The sequence below is a fragment of the Megalops cyprinoides genome, chromosome 11 (assembly GCF_013368585.1).
Source record: "Megalops cyprinoides isolate fMegCyp1 chromosome 11, fMegCyp1.pri, whole genome shotgun sequence".
Classification (NCBI taxonomy): Eukaryota; Metazoa; Chordata; class Actinopteri; order Elopiformes; family Megalopidae; genus Megalops; species Megalops cyprinoides.
In genome coordinates, this window is record NC_050593.1 from 12,127,839 (window position 1) to 12,143,310 (window position 15,472).

Below are 15,472 nucleotides of genomic sequence, written 5' to 3' on the forward strand. Positions count from 1 at the left end.
TGTGTTTAAGATATTAGATTTAGATAATGGATTTGTGTTCATGATGCCTTAATTGATTGATTGCTTCGTTCATTGACTTGATTGATTGATTGATTGATTAATTCATTCATTGGTTGTCTGCTTGCTTCATTGATTGACTGAAGGACGTTACCAAATTAACAACCATCCCAGGTCTCCCACAGTGACACGGCAACCCGTATTCTGAGGGACCTGCCACTGACACAAAGACTGTGTGCAGAGGCTCATAACTGCCTAGGTGATAAGCCCTGTTTACCCAGCCTGTGAAGTGGTGCTCGAGCTGCTTAGGGCGAGACTGAGAGGCGCATTGTTCAGGGGCAGGATATCTCCCCCTGAATAAACCGAGAGCCTTACACCGCGTAAGCCAGCCGTCTCTCACAGCACGAAGGCTCCCCTATCCCCTGTAACATAAAACAACAACAGGAGCAAGAAAACAGCCCCGGGGTACTTCTGACTCTCAGTGTGAGGTTAAAGGTCAGGCGTCAGATCGGTAATGGAGATGAGCTCCTTCCCGCACTCGTGGGTATAGCGGTGACCTCCCTGCTGTTATATTAGGAGTGTAGACATAAAGCCTGCCAGAGAACCCTCTGACCTTATACTCACGAACAGCACATATGAGTGAGGGGGAAATGTTGTGGAGCGAGTGTGTGTTTGTGTGTGTGTGTGTGTGTGTGTATACGTACGTGGGTGTATGTGGATGTGCGTGTCTGTCTGTCTGTATGTGTGTGTGTGTGTGTGTACATGTTTTTTCATGTGCATGTGTGTATGTGGGTGTACATGTGTGTTTCTGTCTGGCTGTGTGTGTGTGCATGCGTGCATGTTTGTATGTTGGTATATGTGTGCGTGTGTGTGTGTGTGTGTGTGTGCGTGTGTGTGTGCGTGTGTGCGTGTGTGTGTGTGTGTGTATGTGGGTGTACATGTGTGTTTCTGTCTGCGTGCCTGTGTTTGTGTGTGTGTATATGTGTGTATATGCATGTGTGAGGGGGGTGGAGAGGGATTGTGGGCCTCAGGAGTAGAGTGGTATGAATTCATTAGTAAGAGAGGTCACTGCCATTAGCACTGAGATTACTACTGTCAGGGGCCGAGCCCTTGATCCGCAGACAGCAGAGTGTAATGAACCCAGTCTGAGCTTCAGCTCAGAATCGCATTCGCTCGCACTCCCACAGTGATCTCTCACTCATATTCAACGCACATAAACGCATCTCCATCATACCAGACTCCTTTCTGACTCATATGGCTGTGCACAGAGAAGCAGCCGTTGCGATGCCTCTGGGAGGACCTGTTTGTTTAACCGAAGCTCAGCACCGCGTGCTTCTCTCGCTCCTGTGGCAGACCCAGGCGGCCGGGGGGGGGGGGGGGGGGGGTAGGGGGGGGGCGCAGGGGTAAGGGATTCAGAGAGGCATCGACAGAAAGTTTACCCCTCTAAAAACAAGGTGTCCCGAAACTCCCGCGCCGAAAAGAACCCGACAAACAATAATGAAAACTTCCGCGAACCTCTGCCCCTCGACTCCGCGCCAGATGCCTCGCCATTTGTTCCGCCTCGCCGCGGAACTTTTAAACGAACTTCGCGGGAGCCCCGGCGGGGGGATCGGGTTACCTGCAAACGGTCTCACGCTGACGTGATGTATGCCTTTCTCTCCTCGGCAGCGCGCACATACATTATCGCTTCAACCCCAGTCCCGCGGAGGGGCCGCCCGCTTAATGAGGGCTGTTTCTGTGGGAGGCTCGTGGACTGCCTCAAATTGCCAAGGATGCTGACGTTGTTGGATTGCTGACGTTGCTTTGCTTTTTTTCTCTTTTCTGAGGTATGCATCATATTTGAAGCAGATATGAAGTCCTTAGTCGATAGGGGTCATTACTTCACCATTAGCTAAATGGTACGGTCCTAATTGCAGAGGAAAACCTTTCTGTGGCGTCTCTGCTGGTGCCCCAGTCCTTCAGAGGAGATCCACACCCCTGGCAGACATAAGAGAATCACAGCATAGGAGACAGACAGGCAGACATTGTCCTCCACACTAAGGGAATTCCCATGTGTAGCTTCCGTATTCAGTAAAACAGTCAGGACCCACCAGCTCACAGGTCAGGTCCGCCCCCAGTGCTCCTCTGGACCCAGCGCGCGGACTTACACTGCCCCCTAGTGAGAGATTTCATGCACGCCGGCTGAATGAAACATCACGTCCTCTCGTCTGTCACAGACACGCCAGCGCGCTGCTGTCTGACAGGGAGGCAGATGGAGCTGGCACGCAGGCGGAGCGGGACGGGGGTTCGGAATGTCCGATTTCTCTGACACCTCTCCTGTCCTATCTCCCGTCTCGCTGTGCTCATGATGTGTGCAAATGCACCCTCTCTAAAAAAAAAAAACTCTAACGTCCCAGAAAAAAAAAACTCGCCTTGAAACAGAGCACAGTTTGTTCTGGGATTCAAATTTCCTGAGTTATCCATCATTTAAGTGATCTGCCCCAATGCTGAGAGGAACAGAACTTGTAACAGCCACCAGGCACCACTGAAGTAGCACAAATAGAACAGCAATACAGAAAAGTAAAAAAGGTTAAAAGTAAGCAAATATACAGTATAAGCGCCAAGACTTCAGTGAGGCCATCTGCCAATCTTTCTCCCCCCCCCCCCCCCCCCCCCCCTCCCCTCTCCAATGAGTTAATAGGCCTGTTTGTGGTGTTATCAGTTTCTCTCAGCGACGCTCAGAGAGAGGAGGAGTCTGGGACAGTGCCTCACTCCCGGCGCAGGACTCATTGTGTTTGTGAGGGAAAGCTTGACTGAGGCAGATCTTATCCCCGTCTCATCCTTCGCGCAGCGTGAAGCAGCGCTGGGAGCCTTCAACGGCCGTCCCCCCGGTTAACATTCCACTCAACACTGACCCGGTCGGAGATAACCGCCTCACTTGCTGATACCCTCGACTACATCACGAGACTGCAGACAAACCTCTAGTGTAGGGCTCGGGGGGTGGGGAGGGTGGCTACGCCGGACTCGCTAAGTGGAGAATTCCCATACCCCAATATAAGTGGCCGTAGTGTGAAGAGAAGAGATTGTATCTTGAGAGACCGTTCTGCTTTTTATTGGATTGCAGTAGCAGCATGAGGGGAAGGCAGGTAGAACTCATCGTTTCACCCTCCATGCTTGTTTATTGGTCACTGCCATCAGCCAAGGAAGCGGACATCCTCATACCCCCTGGGAGTCGGGGGGGAGGGGGGTGTCTGACTGGGGTTTCTGTTCTGAGCTCCTCACAGTGGGACTCTCCCCAGTGTCACCATTCCATATGGAGGCAGCCAGCCACATCTGCCTTTTCAAGCACAGTGTTATACACCAGTGAGGAAACAGGGCCTGCAAACAGTGGGTATCAGGTTTGACTCCCAGGCGGGATGCTGCTGTTGTACCCTTAAGCAAGGCACTTCTCCTGAGCAGCATAAGCTCATGTCCACCTGAATGATTGGATGTGTAACATATAGTGGGAGCTCTGTAGACAGCCCTGGATAAGGGTATCTGTTTTTAAGCACATAAAGAATTCAGGGGAAGAAAGTAACATAACATAGTTTCACAGTATAGAGTAACAAACTGCCTCCTCAGACAGTGACTTACATAAGCTAGCTGTTTAAAAATGTAGTTTGTGGCAAATAAAAATAGATACAGGACAGATGGAGGTAATTAACTGAGGAAACAGGAGATGGACACAATGTCAAAGCATTTTGTACTTTACTGAAGGCTTTCAAATCCAAAATTCCTTCCCATACAGTTACATAAGGATACTGTGGCATTTTACAAAGTTTCACAAAATGGCAAATCTGACGACCTAACATTATTGGTACTTGAATACGATGACTATAGCAAAACAAAACCTGACTAGTTATGTAAGAGTAGCATGTTCAGACCATCTAGCTTGCTACTATTTATGTGGACTGTTTTGCCCTTGCTTTGTATTTGCTGCATTTTCCACCATCACCTCACTTCCTTACCAGTTAGCTAGCTGTTAGCTAGTGAGTAAGGGTCCAGTCAAAACCACCCAACCATGACAATTTGAAACCTTAATGTGTTTGTGGATATAAGGTATATACACCTTAGCACCCCTTACTTACTGTTTCTTACAAACATGGAATGGAGTGTTCATTTAAATCGTTCAACTAGCCCTGGTTTTAGACCACACTATTCCCCACAAACATTTGAGTAGTTAAACACATATTGAGTGTGAACTTTACTGGTGCCTTCTTTTCAGTACAGCCTCAGACCCTGAGCAACTCACAATGTGGAGTCAGCGTAGGAGAAGCGGACGCCTTTTGTGTGAGTGCTGTAAATTGAACAGAGCCGAACACAGTGCTGTATACATAGAAATGTTGAGGGAGGGGGGGGCGTATTTCAGAATGGACAGAGAGAATAGGGTCGAATAAATCTAGGCTCCCTTTTGTGTCCAGTGTAAAAGTCTAAAATACCAATCATCTCCGGACGGCTCAAATCGCTCCTCCCTGCAGACCTCTCTCCCAAGGATTAGATTGATTTTCTCCTCCATTTTCATCCTCCTTCCTTTTATAAATTGCGCTTTTCTTGGTTGCGTATGGATCACAAAGAGGAAGAGAGGCGGCGCAGGGATAGAGAGAGGCGGGGGGGGGGGGGGGGGGGGGGCGCACGCGATTCGGAGCGGCCCCGCTGGGCTGGGCAATAAGGCAGGGACGCACCACAATGGGGGACAAATGAGCCCCGTGATGGACAGCACTCGGCCGCATTCAGCGGGCGCTGACAGGCAGAGGGTCCATTTCCACCCGCACAAAGAGGGGAAGAGATGAACCAGATCGCCGACCGTCCCGCCATAGAAGGCGGCCTATTGTGAGGAAGAGATGATAAGATTTCCCCTTCATGCCACCCCCTCCCATTCATGCACACCCAGACACACATACTTTCTCTTTTCTTTCTTCCTTGTCTCTTTTCATTGTACACAAGAGTGATGGCTGCATTTTGATCTCTTTCCTTTTTTCCCTCTTGAGGCAAATGTTTTTAAAAAATTGGCTGGAATTGAAAAAGTGAGAAATGCTTTTTAGCTCGGCTTTATTGAGAAAGCTAATGTTCGGTGGGTGTTCTGTTGTCTGTTTCCACAGCGATTGGTTGCCCTGTCTGCATTGGGTTTACCAGCTAGCGTCCAGATTTCATTTCTGACGCATACAAAAGTAGTCACATTGTGTTTGTTTGTTTGTGTGTGTGTGTGTGTGTGTGTGTGAAGAGTGCACATTCGTTTGTGGTAGTGTTTGACATATGTGTATTTGTTTGCCTCTGTGTGTTTGTGTGTGTGTACATGTGTGTGTATGTGCGAGTGGTTTAGTGTCTGGAATCATGTATACATGCATGTGTATTTTGCTGTGTGTGTGCATGCCTGTGCGAGTTTGTATCCAGTTCTGCTCTGAGTGGAAGAAGCCAGTTTGTCAGCAGCTTTCTACATGGCTGCTTCATGGACACTGCACTTGTTTTGAATTCAGAAAATTTTAATGTGTGTCACCACCTCAGAGCTTTGCAATGATTTCAGAGCCATACGGTGCTGCCCACTGATGCAGCCCTTTAAGGTTATTAAGTACTTACTCTAACTGTAGGACACACACACTCACTGACTGTTTGTGTCAAGCTACCCTACTATTTATTTCCACTTATCATGCCTCCATTGTTTGTAGTGGGAAGTGTTTGTGGAGGGATTAAATAAACTGATCATGCTCTCTCCACAGCTCAGTAAATTCGACTTCTGTCCAATGTGTATTTTTAGCTTGGTGCATGCCATGTCTCTCGTGATGCTTTTCTCAGTGGAACATGAACAGCTTACAGAGCACTGCTGTTTTTGTTGACACAGGGTGTTAGGGTTAGGGCCACACACACACACATACACACACACACACACACACACTCTTCATGCAAGTGCACACTTTTTGTTTAGATTCTTATTTTGGTACTTGCAGCACGATAGTCACGCAGCTAGAGGCATCCCATCTTCCAGGTAAGCTTATATAAGTGAACTACTAACCAGATGTAGAGGCAGGAATATCACAGTAACTTTGAACATAACAGAGACATTGGTGCTTAGTTTTTTATGCAGTGTGGATGGGGAAACCAGACAATAGCATTTGTCAGGGCCTTACACGATTTCAGTCGTCCATTTAACACTGTTTGTTTTAACTGGGACGCTGGTACACAGTGGTTTGTTGTGGGCACATCACAACCATAAGTCATTTGTATATGCTATTTGTGTCACTGGGGCTCTCAAGACAGAATTTTCTGAGTCACCCATTTGCCGCCTGATCTGTGAAGCCAGTCATTGGGTACTTCTGCTGTGTCATCGTTTTTAAATAAACATAAACTAAACGGAGCAAACCGCCATTGTTGCTCCGATGGCTGTGGAGCCCAGAGGACAGAGTTGGCCCCTAAGGCAATCCTCAGAGTAAATTCACCTTTGCTGTTTTGGTTTGGGAGGTCTACCTTGTGCCACTTTTGGAGTTTGTTTTTTTTGTTTTCAATACATTCACACAACACACAATCAGGTTGTGGTACCTATCCCTTTATAAGCAGGTGTTTTCAAGCCAAGAGAAGATGGTCATAACAATTGCTTTATGGAATGCTTTAGTTTTCACTGCCTGTTGACAGTCACATACTGCTCATGTAACCCAGTACTTAACAATAAATGGCAAAAGTTTAAAGTTTGTTTGATATCCACCCGTGGTCCATGAGGAACTCAAAACAGCCTGGTTTCTCCCAGCACCTGACATACTACACAGTCTAAGACATTAAGCCAGAGTATAATTTTAGAAATAAAGATAGCTGATCCTTAAAACCATAATTCATTCACATGCCATCCAAGGGACACAATTATTGAGGAAGAATAATTCCGTTTTGTACAATTTATTTAATAGCACTACATGACAGCTACTCAAACCATCCATTGTGCTTAATAACATGAGTGACATTGCAGCATAATGCTTTCATTAACATGAGGTAAGACTGACATCACAGCTACTGTACATAAAGCTGACAAATTTGCTTCATAAAATGTCTATATTTACATTTATAAATATTTATGTACACATTGTGTCACCGCCATTGCCACATTTGACATAAGAAGATATGGTCCAGGTCCTAAAATACATCACATCTTATAAGTCTTTCATGAAGAATTTATTAATAGACGATTTAACATAGATTACTTAGAATGATCAATTTTGTAGTCATAATTTCATTAATATCATACAATTACTCAGGGTAATGCAGGTACTTGGTGTCAAAAGGATGTATTTTTGTCATTTGTAAAGTTCATTTTTATCATTATAATGACATTCATTACACCGTGTGCTGTTAAGACCTCAGAGCAGTTACGAGGTGAACAGGTGAATGCACAGACTCGCACTGTGAATGGAATGCACAGTGTAGAGAAACTGGCCAACACTTCACCCATAAAACGAGCAGAAAAGAGCTCCCCTTCTCACGCAGAAAATTTAAATGTCAGATCACCAGCGCTCTTCGTGAAAGTCACTTCCTCATTCTCCCTAGCAACAGCTCCAGCAAACATTTCAGGGCTGATACGCAAATTGAACATGATGGCACCTCCAATTAATTTTCTAGGAGAGCAATTTAGCAAATTGGCTGTAAGTATGGTGCATGTAAATGTTTACTGCTTTGAATGTTAATGCTTTGCTCATTTAGTGGAATGCAGGCTCATATGAGGGACAAAAAAAAAATGCACAATTAGAGTAGTTGCTCAGTACAATCCTGCTGTGAAATTAGTTATAAAATCATTAATTTTTAAGTAATTTAAATGAGCTGGGATTGAATGTTCACAAATTCATGTTTTTGTTGTTATGAAGATGTTGTTATGTAGACAATTTCACCATGAATTAGTTATTTGGCTGTATTATGCCCATTAACACTAAGAGGAATTACAAACAGTCAGACACACAATGGTACTACAGCATGTTATGTAAGGCATCATGGACTCTTTGAGAAGCTGGGTTGCAAGTTATCAGAAACATGGAAGAGAGATGCAGAGGATTCCCTGACGGCGCTTGGATTTGTCTTTCTTTCCCTCTTGTGCAGTATTTAATCTGGTTGCAGGCATTTCCAGAAAGTTCAATCCAATGTGTGATTGACAACACTTGAACACTCTAGATCTGACAATCTTTTGTCCTATTCTACCCTATTCTTTCCCTGACATCCAAATTACTACTGACCACTGAAACACTACTCATATTGTTTATATATAGATGAAATGTACGAGAAGATATTAATTTAGAATGATTATTATTTGTGCTGGAGGGGTACAAAGACCTTAAAGTAAAAATAATAACTTATCCATATTTTCTGCTTACCTCTTCGTCAAGCCTACCACGCCGAGGGTAGTCCGGGAAGTGTCCGTTAAAACCGGAGACGCAGGATGTTCCAAAAATTGTCGTGACAATATGTCTCCACTTGGTGGCAGTGCGAGATCTTAGTTTCTGGTATGGTACGGTATTCTTTACATTGCAAGCAATTTTAAGAAGGTTCACAAAACTGCAACTTTTCACCGCTTTTCACACATTGTGTCATACGTGTTAAGGAAATTTACCGTTACACGTGCAAATACACAGAAACACAATTTTAAAATTTGCATTAATGATCAAAGGTTCGAGAAGTGATGCCACAATAAAAATGTCATTGAAATGAATTCGTTTCGGTGAACCAAAAGTGACAGCTGGATGCTTTTGCTTGGCATGATTAATATTTTCTTCCCAGTTAGAAATAGATTCTCCTTCTCTTCTCGAGAGATAGCTGCGTAAATGTGAATCATTTCTCATCAGATTTTTTTACGATAGCCTAGCTAATGATTATTCATATTTTCTCCAATTCCGTTATACATATTTGGATATTTGGATTTGAGTTATACATATTAATGATGATTGTTGGTCATTCTGAATATGTGGTGATTAGTTATTATTAGTTCCTATGATACATACAGTAGTTCGCTGTAAGACACTTCATGTGACGCTTACTCTTAAGTATTTGCCTTATCAGCCTATGCATACTAGCATTAAGTGTGTGTCATGTTAATTCCTAATCATAAAGTTATCGTCGTCGCCCACACTCTTTACATGCCAGTGTTACAGAAGCCGGGACAGTCTGACCGATCGTCGCGATAGTTGCATAGTTTTGTGATTGTCAGATTGCAGACTAGCAAATGCTACGGAATTTGCATTATAATCTGTGACGTTTTAAACCAGAAAAACCCGGTTAAACATTCAAGATTATTTTAATACTATCTACCCTCAGACCTTTTGTACGGTAGACAATTTGTTTCCACCGAAAGCTATCGTGTAGCGCCAGGTGGTTGCTAAGCAACTGTTGTAAACGAAAAAAATGGCCAAATTTGTACTAGCAGGTAAGGGAAAGAGTACCAGATAATTTGCTGCCCTGTTTAGTTATTGAAACGATAAACGTTCACGTTTCGTGTTTCCATGAAATGTATTGCCGAGTTATCCTGATTGGTTTATTTTAGCTAGCGAATTCTACAAGTCACACTCTAGTCATTTGCGTGGTGCAAGCGCACAGGGTAGCCAGATCGCTTCGTTAAACAGTAGTTTAAGAACGCGCTTGAGCTGCCATGTCTACTCCATATGAAATGCACAATGTTAACGCATATTTGCATTTTTGTTCTCTTGTAGGCCGGGCAGATTGCCCATACTTTGCTAAAGCCGAAATTCTTGCAGACTTCCTGCAAATAAACCTGCCCAATTTTAAAGTCCATAAAATCTGCCAGCACCCCAAGGACTGGGAGGTAATGATTTACGATAATCAAAGATACAGAATTTAAATGAAATACAGAATTAAAATGTTTGTGACGTTTATTTCCGACACACTAAAGCTTGAAAATAATTTTGTGTTCGACTACTATCACCAGCTTAGCAAATCGACAGGGTTACTTAAGTCCTGCTCTTATTTTTGTTACGTTGTTGTTTAACAATTAAACTAAAATCAATTTGTGTTTTAAGCCTTAGATCCAAATGTGCGCATTTTTGTGGCTGCCTCTCTCTGTTTTGTCCCCGTTTCACTTGCTCCCCTCTGACTCAGCGTCATCTATCCCTGTCTCTACTTTCCTCAGCGATGGCTGGAGGTCACGTGTGCGGAGCGCGGCTGGAAGCACGGACGCTCCCCCATCGTGTGGCGGGAGCTGATCGACAGAGGGGGCAAGGGCATGCTTCTGGGGGGCTTCAACAAGTTCCTGGAACATGCCCAGGTGTCCATTTTGAATGAGACCGGACATTCCTTGATATAAATATCTAACCATGAGATTACTTTATTCAAATTTTTTTCATATTGAAAAACCCAGAGTCATATTATTTTTCATCAAAATTCATGAAGGAGAGAGCCATAAATAGTCTTGCACAAAATCACTGAGTCGTTATTAATTTATTGGTCCTTTCATTCACCCATCCATTCATGTACTTCCTTCTTGGAATAGGAGTAAATTCAGATCATCTTCCAGATTAGAAAAGCAGGAGTTAATCGCTTGAATAAGCAATCTTAGGATCCATAGTATATGTAACATTTATTACCTATGCTCAGCGCTTGTTACCTATAAATGCCTCTGGCATCTCAAAGGACAAAAACATTAGTAATGAGACAGATATAAAAAGTTCTCTTCTGAACTTGCTGTGGTTTTTCCTCCCTGTCCATCAGGGTTACTACGGCCTCACCTCAGACATGAGATCAGAGCTGATGCTGAGGATCGCTGCAGAGAACCTGCAGACCAAGGAGCTGTGCATGGAGGAGGAGGAGCACTTCCACAGCCTCGTCCAGCCGCTGCACGTCTGGATCAGCGGGTACTGCAGCGCCACGGGGCCGCCCTGAGGACAGGCACACGGGCCAGCGGGTTCAAGGAGGGTGTCGAAGTTTAAGACCCACCTCTGCAAACTGCGTCTCGGCTCCTCTATGAAGTTGTTGTGGCACTTTAGTCTTGCCTTTTCATGTAGTACTTTTTCCACTGGCATTAGTTGTTCACATTTTGATGATTGTGGCACTTACTCTGTATTCCATATGGCACTGGTTATTGTAGTGCTGTGTGACATTTTATATTGTGTAGGTGTGTGAAATTTCACAAAAACAACTTGAAGTGTCTCAGTTCTCCACCTTCCATGATTAGAGGTGTACTGGAGGGAAGGAACATGAGGCAGTACAAATACCATCTGTTCTTAAGCATAGAGCCACATCACAATTCTAAACATGGCCCGGAAAGTTGCTTTATGTGGGAATGAACTCATCACCTCTGACCTGCAGCTCCCTGAAGCCCACCTGCTACAACCTGATCCCCTTGCTGTTTGAGGCGGGGGTGCTGGGGGACGCCCCCTCCGTCAGCCTCCACCTGCTGGACGTCGGGGGGAGCGAGGAGGCGCTGGAGGGGCTCAGGATGGAGACGGAGGACTTGGCTCTGCCTCGGCTCCACCAGGTGACCGCCCACACCACGCTGGACCAGGCCTTCCTGCACGCCCACGTCGTCCTCGTTTTGGACGACCCGGAGTCCGCGGGAGAGGGGAAGGGGGAAGGGGAGACGGAGCGGGAGGCTGTGATAGAGAACATTGTGGAGCGCTTCACGCGCTACGGTCAGCTCATCGACGCCAGAGCACACAGGGATGTGCGGGTCGTCGTGGCGGGACACTCCTTCGTCAACCTCAAGTGTGCCATACTCCAGGAGAACGCGCCCTCGCTCGATGGCAGCCGCTTCGTTGCCATGGCTACGTTACTGGAGAATGAGGCCAGAGCACAGCTTGCACAGAAGCTAAATGTGAAAACTGCAGGTAACAGGGTAGACGCTTTTTATGTCAGTGACAATGGTGACTTACCCAGACTTCAATGTGTAATAATGCAGTTGCTCCTCCCCATACAACACAACTTCTATGTATTTGTTTCTCGTGAAACAACCCAGGTAATTCAGTTATTGTATTATATCAGCACTCATGGGTCACCGTACAGTGTAACCATAGCTTTTAACAGTGTTTAGTACATGGAGTTTGCCTCATATTATTTGCTAGAGTGACATCATTTACCCACCTGTGTGCAATTTTATGAGAAATAACTTCACAAGGCAAATGATATATAGCTATATAAAGAAACAGCACACTAATGTTGACAACTGTGTTTCATGCAAGCCAGCTGGTTTGTGCATCCCTGTCATTGACAGCTAGTTCAAGCTAGCTAACAATAGATATGATGACCTCAAAAATTGCTTTAGGCAATTATTGGTCATTGCTTCACCAAAACACACATCATATCAACACTACGCTTATATGTTTCCCAACCAATGAAAAGGATTTCTCCCACTTTTGATTATGAACGGCTTTAAATGTCTTTCTGGTGGACTAAAAATAGTGGTGGAAGTTCCCTTATACTGAGCTCTGAGTCAGCGTCATGTATCTGTTACTGGCTACTTGGTGAAGTGGACATTTTAAACTACAAGCACATTTTAAGACGGGGATGGAAACTTGATTGTGTAACGAGTACACTGAAATGGATCTCTCTCCTTTCAGATGTGACAGATGTGATTGTGTGGGGCAACATCGGTGGGAGCTACCACATTGACCTGCAGAGAGCCAAGGTGTTCCGATGCGAAGGGGCCATTTGGGGACCCCCCAGCTTCGCCCAGCCCATCCTGGAGAGGATACATGATTGGTACCCTTACGTTTCTCTCAACAGCTCAGGCCACATCATGGCTGAACAGTCGCCTTCAGGAATGGTCTTTAGCATTATTAGACCTCAGTCTTATTGGCATAAATCCTGAAAAGATTATCTACATGCAGTATAGCCTACTTAGAGAATAAAAAATGTACATTGCGAATGTTTCCATGCAGATTAAAGTTAATTCCCATGTCTGTTCATTTTTCTTTTTTTTTTTAAGGAATTGGCTGGAGTCTGATTTCGTAAACTTGGTTGCTTCACGATATGATACTGTGGTGACCAAGACCCAGAGGGCTGCAGCCCTGTCAGTAGCTAACGGGATCGCTACTGTTCTGAGGGCGTGGCACTGTGGCTCCACCCCTGGGGAGGTGTTCTCATTGGGCATACTCAGTACAGGTAAAGTTTATGCCATTAAGAAAATACTGTTGGCTGTCACTTATTGCTGAAATGTCTGATAGAGGACTACCTACAGGATAGTACAAGCGAGTGGATCCTAGAGGTGGTTGAAAAACAATGATGAAGCTCATGATTAATAATGTTTGTGTATTGGGAGGGCAAGTCAAAGAGATGGAGATGTGTCTAAAGTTACATTTCTGCTGACACTCCTTGTTTAGCAATCGACTACAGCTCAGTTCAGCCAAACACTGACAGTGTGTTGGCAAATCTCGGAGCCTCAGATACCATAGTTTTTTCACCCCAATCCCATATGAGTCAGCTGGGAGTAACTGTTGTTATCCTGTGTAATACACCATAGCCACAAAGTCTTCTTCAGTGCTTACTCCTGCCTGAACTCACATATCATCAATAGCACAGGCGAGAAAATGAACTTAAATTTTTCTCTCCAGAGATTTAGCCCAGATCTGCATATAATCGGCATCCCTGCTAGGATTTTATCTCTGTTCACAAAATAGCAAGAAGCCACACAAAGCTGGCAAGCAACCTCATTCATTCATCACCAGTCGTATTGGAGCAGTGGGTGAGACTATCAGTTGAAATGAAAGTCGCTATATTAGCATGCATCAGAACAGCACTCCACCAGCTCAGGTGGGTCAGAGGAAACCAGACATAAGCGTTCCTCCTGTGGTGGTCCCACAGGGCAGTTTGGCCTCCCCGCGGGTCTGGCCTTCTCCATGCCAGTGAGCTTTAAGGACGGGAGCTGGGCAGTGCTAGAGGACATTTCCATGAGTGAGGAACTGCAGAACAAACTGCAGGCAGCTGCCAATCAGCTCAAAGTGGTGAGTACACACAGGTCACAATGCCAGGGGATAGTTCAAACAAGAAGTAACTCAAAACTAGCCTGCCGATTTAACAGCTTGTATTGTGGACATCAATTAGCCACTTTATCAAATCGCTGTATGCCAGTTTAAATGTATATAAAGGGAATATACATGGTAGTTGGAACAGCATACATCCTACATAAAGAAAAGTAAGTGCACATCCTGCATAATGCATTGCACAAACAGTGATTTGACAGTGAGGCTTCATGAACCAAAGAAGAGAAGTATTATTCTGACTCCAAGAGCAAAGCCTTTTGATTGGTGCATACAAGTCAGTAATTGAAAAAAACTTGCTTGCTTCATCCATTGCTGGTTTCATGAAATGTGTCTTCCCCAGCCTTACATGCACAATACAGAATGCAAATTACAAAACAGTACAAAATGCACAATATGCTAAAGACACAATTCACCTCAGTTATTTTGACATGTTTATTTTCTCAACAGGAGAAAGACATTGCTTCAGGATTTGCATTAAGACAAAGTAAATGCCCATAGATCTGCTGTGTGGAGACTTCCAATAAAGAGTTTTTTTCTACAAGTGTTTCTCAAGATTTTTCATGTATGCTCAGTCTCAGTAACTTTTAGTATTAATCCCCTGCCTACTCATAACTTAAATCTTTACTTTCTTGTGTTTTGCTGTAGGGTGTTATTGCACTTGTTGAAACATATTGTAGCATATCTCTATTCATGATGGCACTGTGAAGGAGACCCTTCACCTTTCCCAGAAAACTGGTTAAATTGTCAATTGTTGAATGTATAAGGATGTTGTCTTCCATTCCCAACACTGTAAATAATTGAGCTCCTTCGTCAAGTCTGTTCTAGACAGGTTAATATAATTGTCAAGTAATACTTGTTTTTGTCTGTGTGAACCAGCCCATTGGTTAATGAGCCACACCTGCCTAATTAAAGGCATATTAAATACAGGTGTGTGGCTGAGGAACAAGGAGACTCATTTTGTTTCTGCTGACTGTTTGCTTGTTGGTTTTTAAGGTAAAGTATTGGTTTTTTTTTTTTTTGAACCTTTGCTCTTTTGGCTCATTTTTGTGAGAAGTGTTGGCCACAATGGCCAGCCTCTCCACAGGCACTAGTTATTACACCATTGTGTGACAGATTGACATGTGCAGATGTGGTCTGCTTTGTATGTCAGTCCCTCTGAATAACAACTTCTGCCAGGGGGTAAAATGTGATGCATTGTAAGACTGAGTAATGTTTTACATTCTTTTTTACATTTTACATCCTCTGCTTGGTTGTTATAAGTGCACCTCATCTGGCACAGGAAGACAACACTAATGACACGCTCAATAGCACAGCAGGAGTTGTGTTTGCATAGGTGACCACACTGTCTAGACCATGGTCCCCTCAAGCTGATGATGTCACAGACTGTGAAGGATGGCGATGGACAGCTTTGGAGTGGTAGAAGAAAAAATGAACAGTCAACTATAGACTCATCCATGACATAAGTGGTGCAAAACATGTTTTCAAATATACCACACAAGTTTTTAACT

At 44.4% G+C, this 15,472-nt stretch overlaps 1 protein-coding gene across 1 annotated transcript; it reads left to right on the forward strand.

Annotated features, from left to right (window-relative positions):
• Positions 1–9,362: 9,362 nt before the first annotated feature.
• Positions 9,363–15,297, forward strand: mdh1b (malate dehydrogenase 1B, NAD (soluble)). The gene is made up of 9 exons (XM_036540795.1): positions 9,363–9,400; positions 9,684–9,796; positions 10,121–10,255; positions 10,699–10,841; positions 11,296–11,813; positions 12,543–12,684; positions 12,911–13,086; positions 13,786–13,925; positions 15,244–15,297. The coding sequence occupies exons 1-9, from the start codon at positions 9,379–9,381 to the stop codon at positions 15,295–15,297; spliced, it is 1,443 nt and encodes a 480-aa protein (XP_036396688.1). The 5' UTR covers positions 9,363–9,378.
• Positions 15,298–15,472: the final 175 nt, after the last annotated feature.

Excerpts from the sequence above, each read along its gene's own strand:
- mdh1b (XM_036540795.1), top strand. The coding sequence starts at position 9,379 with ATGGCCAAATTTGTACTAGCAG. Across the intron at positions 10,256-10,698 it reads AGTTCCTGGAACATGCCCAG|GGTTACTACGGCCTCACCTC; the intron begins GTGTCCATTTTG and ends CCTGTCCATCAG. Across the intron at positions 13,926-15,243 it reads CTGCCAATCAGCTCAAAGTG|GAAGACAACACTAATGACAC; the intron begins GTGAGTACACAC and ends CATCTGGCACAG.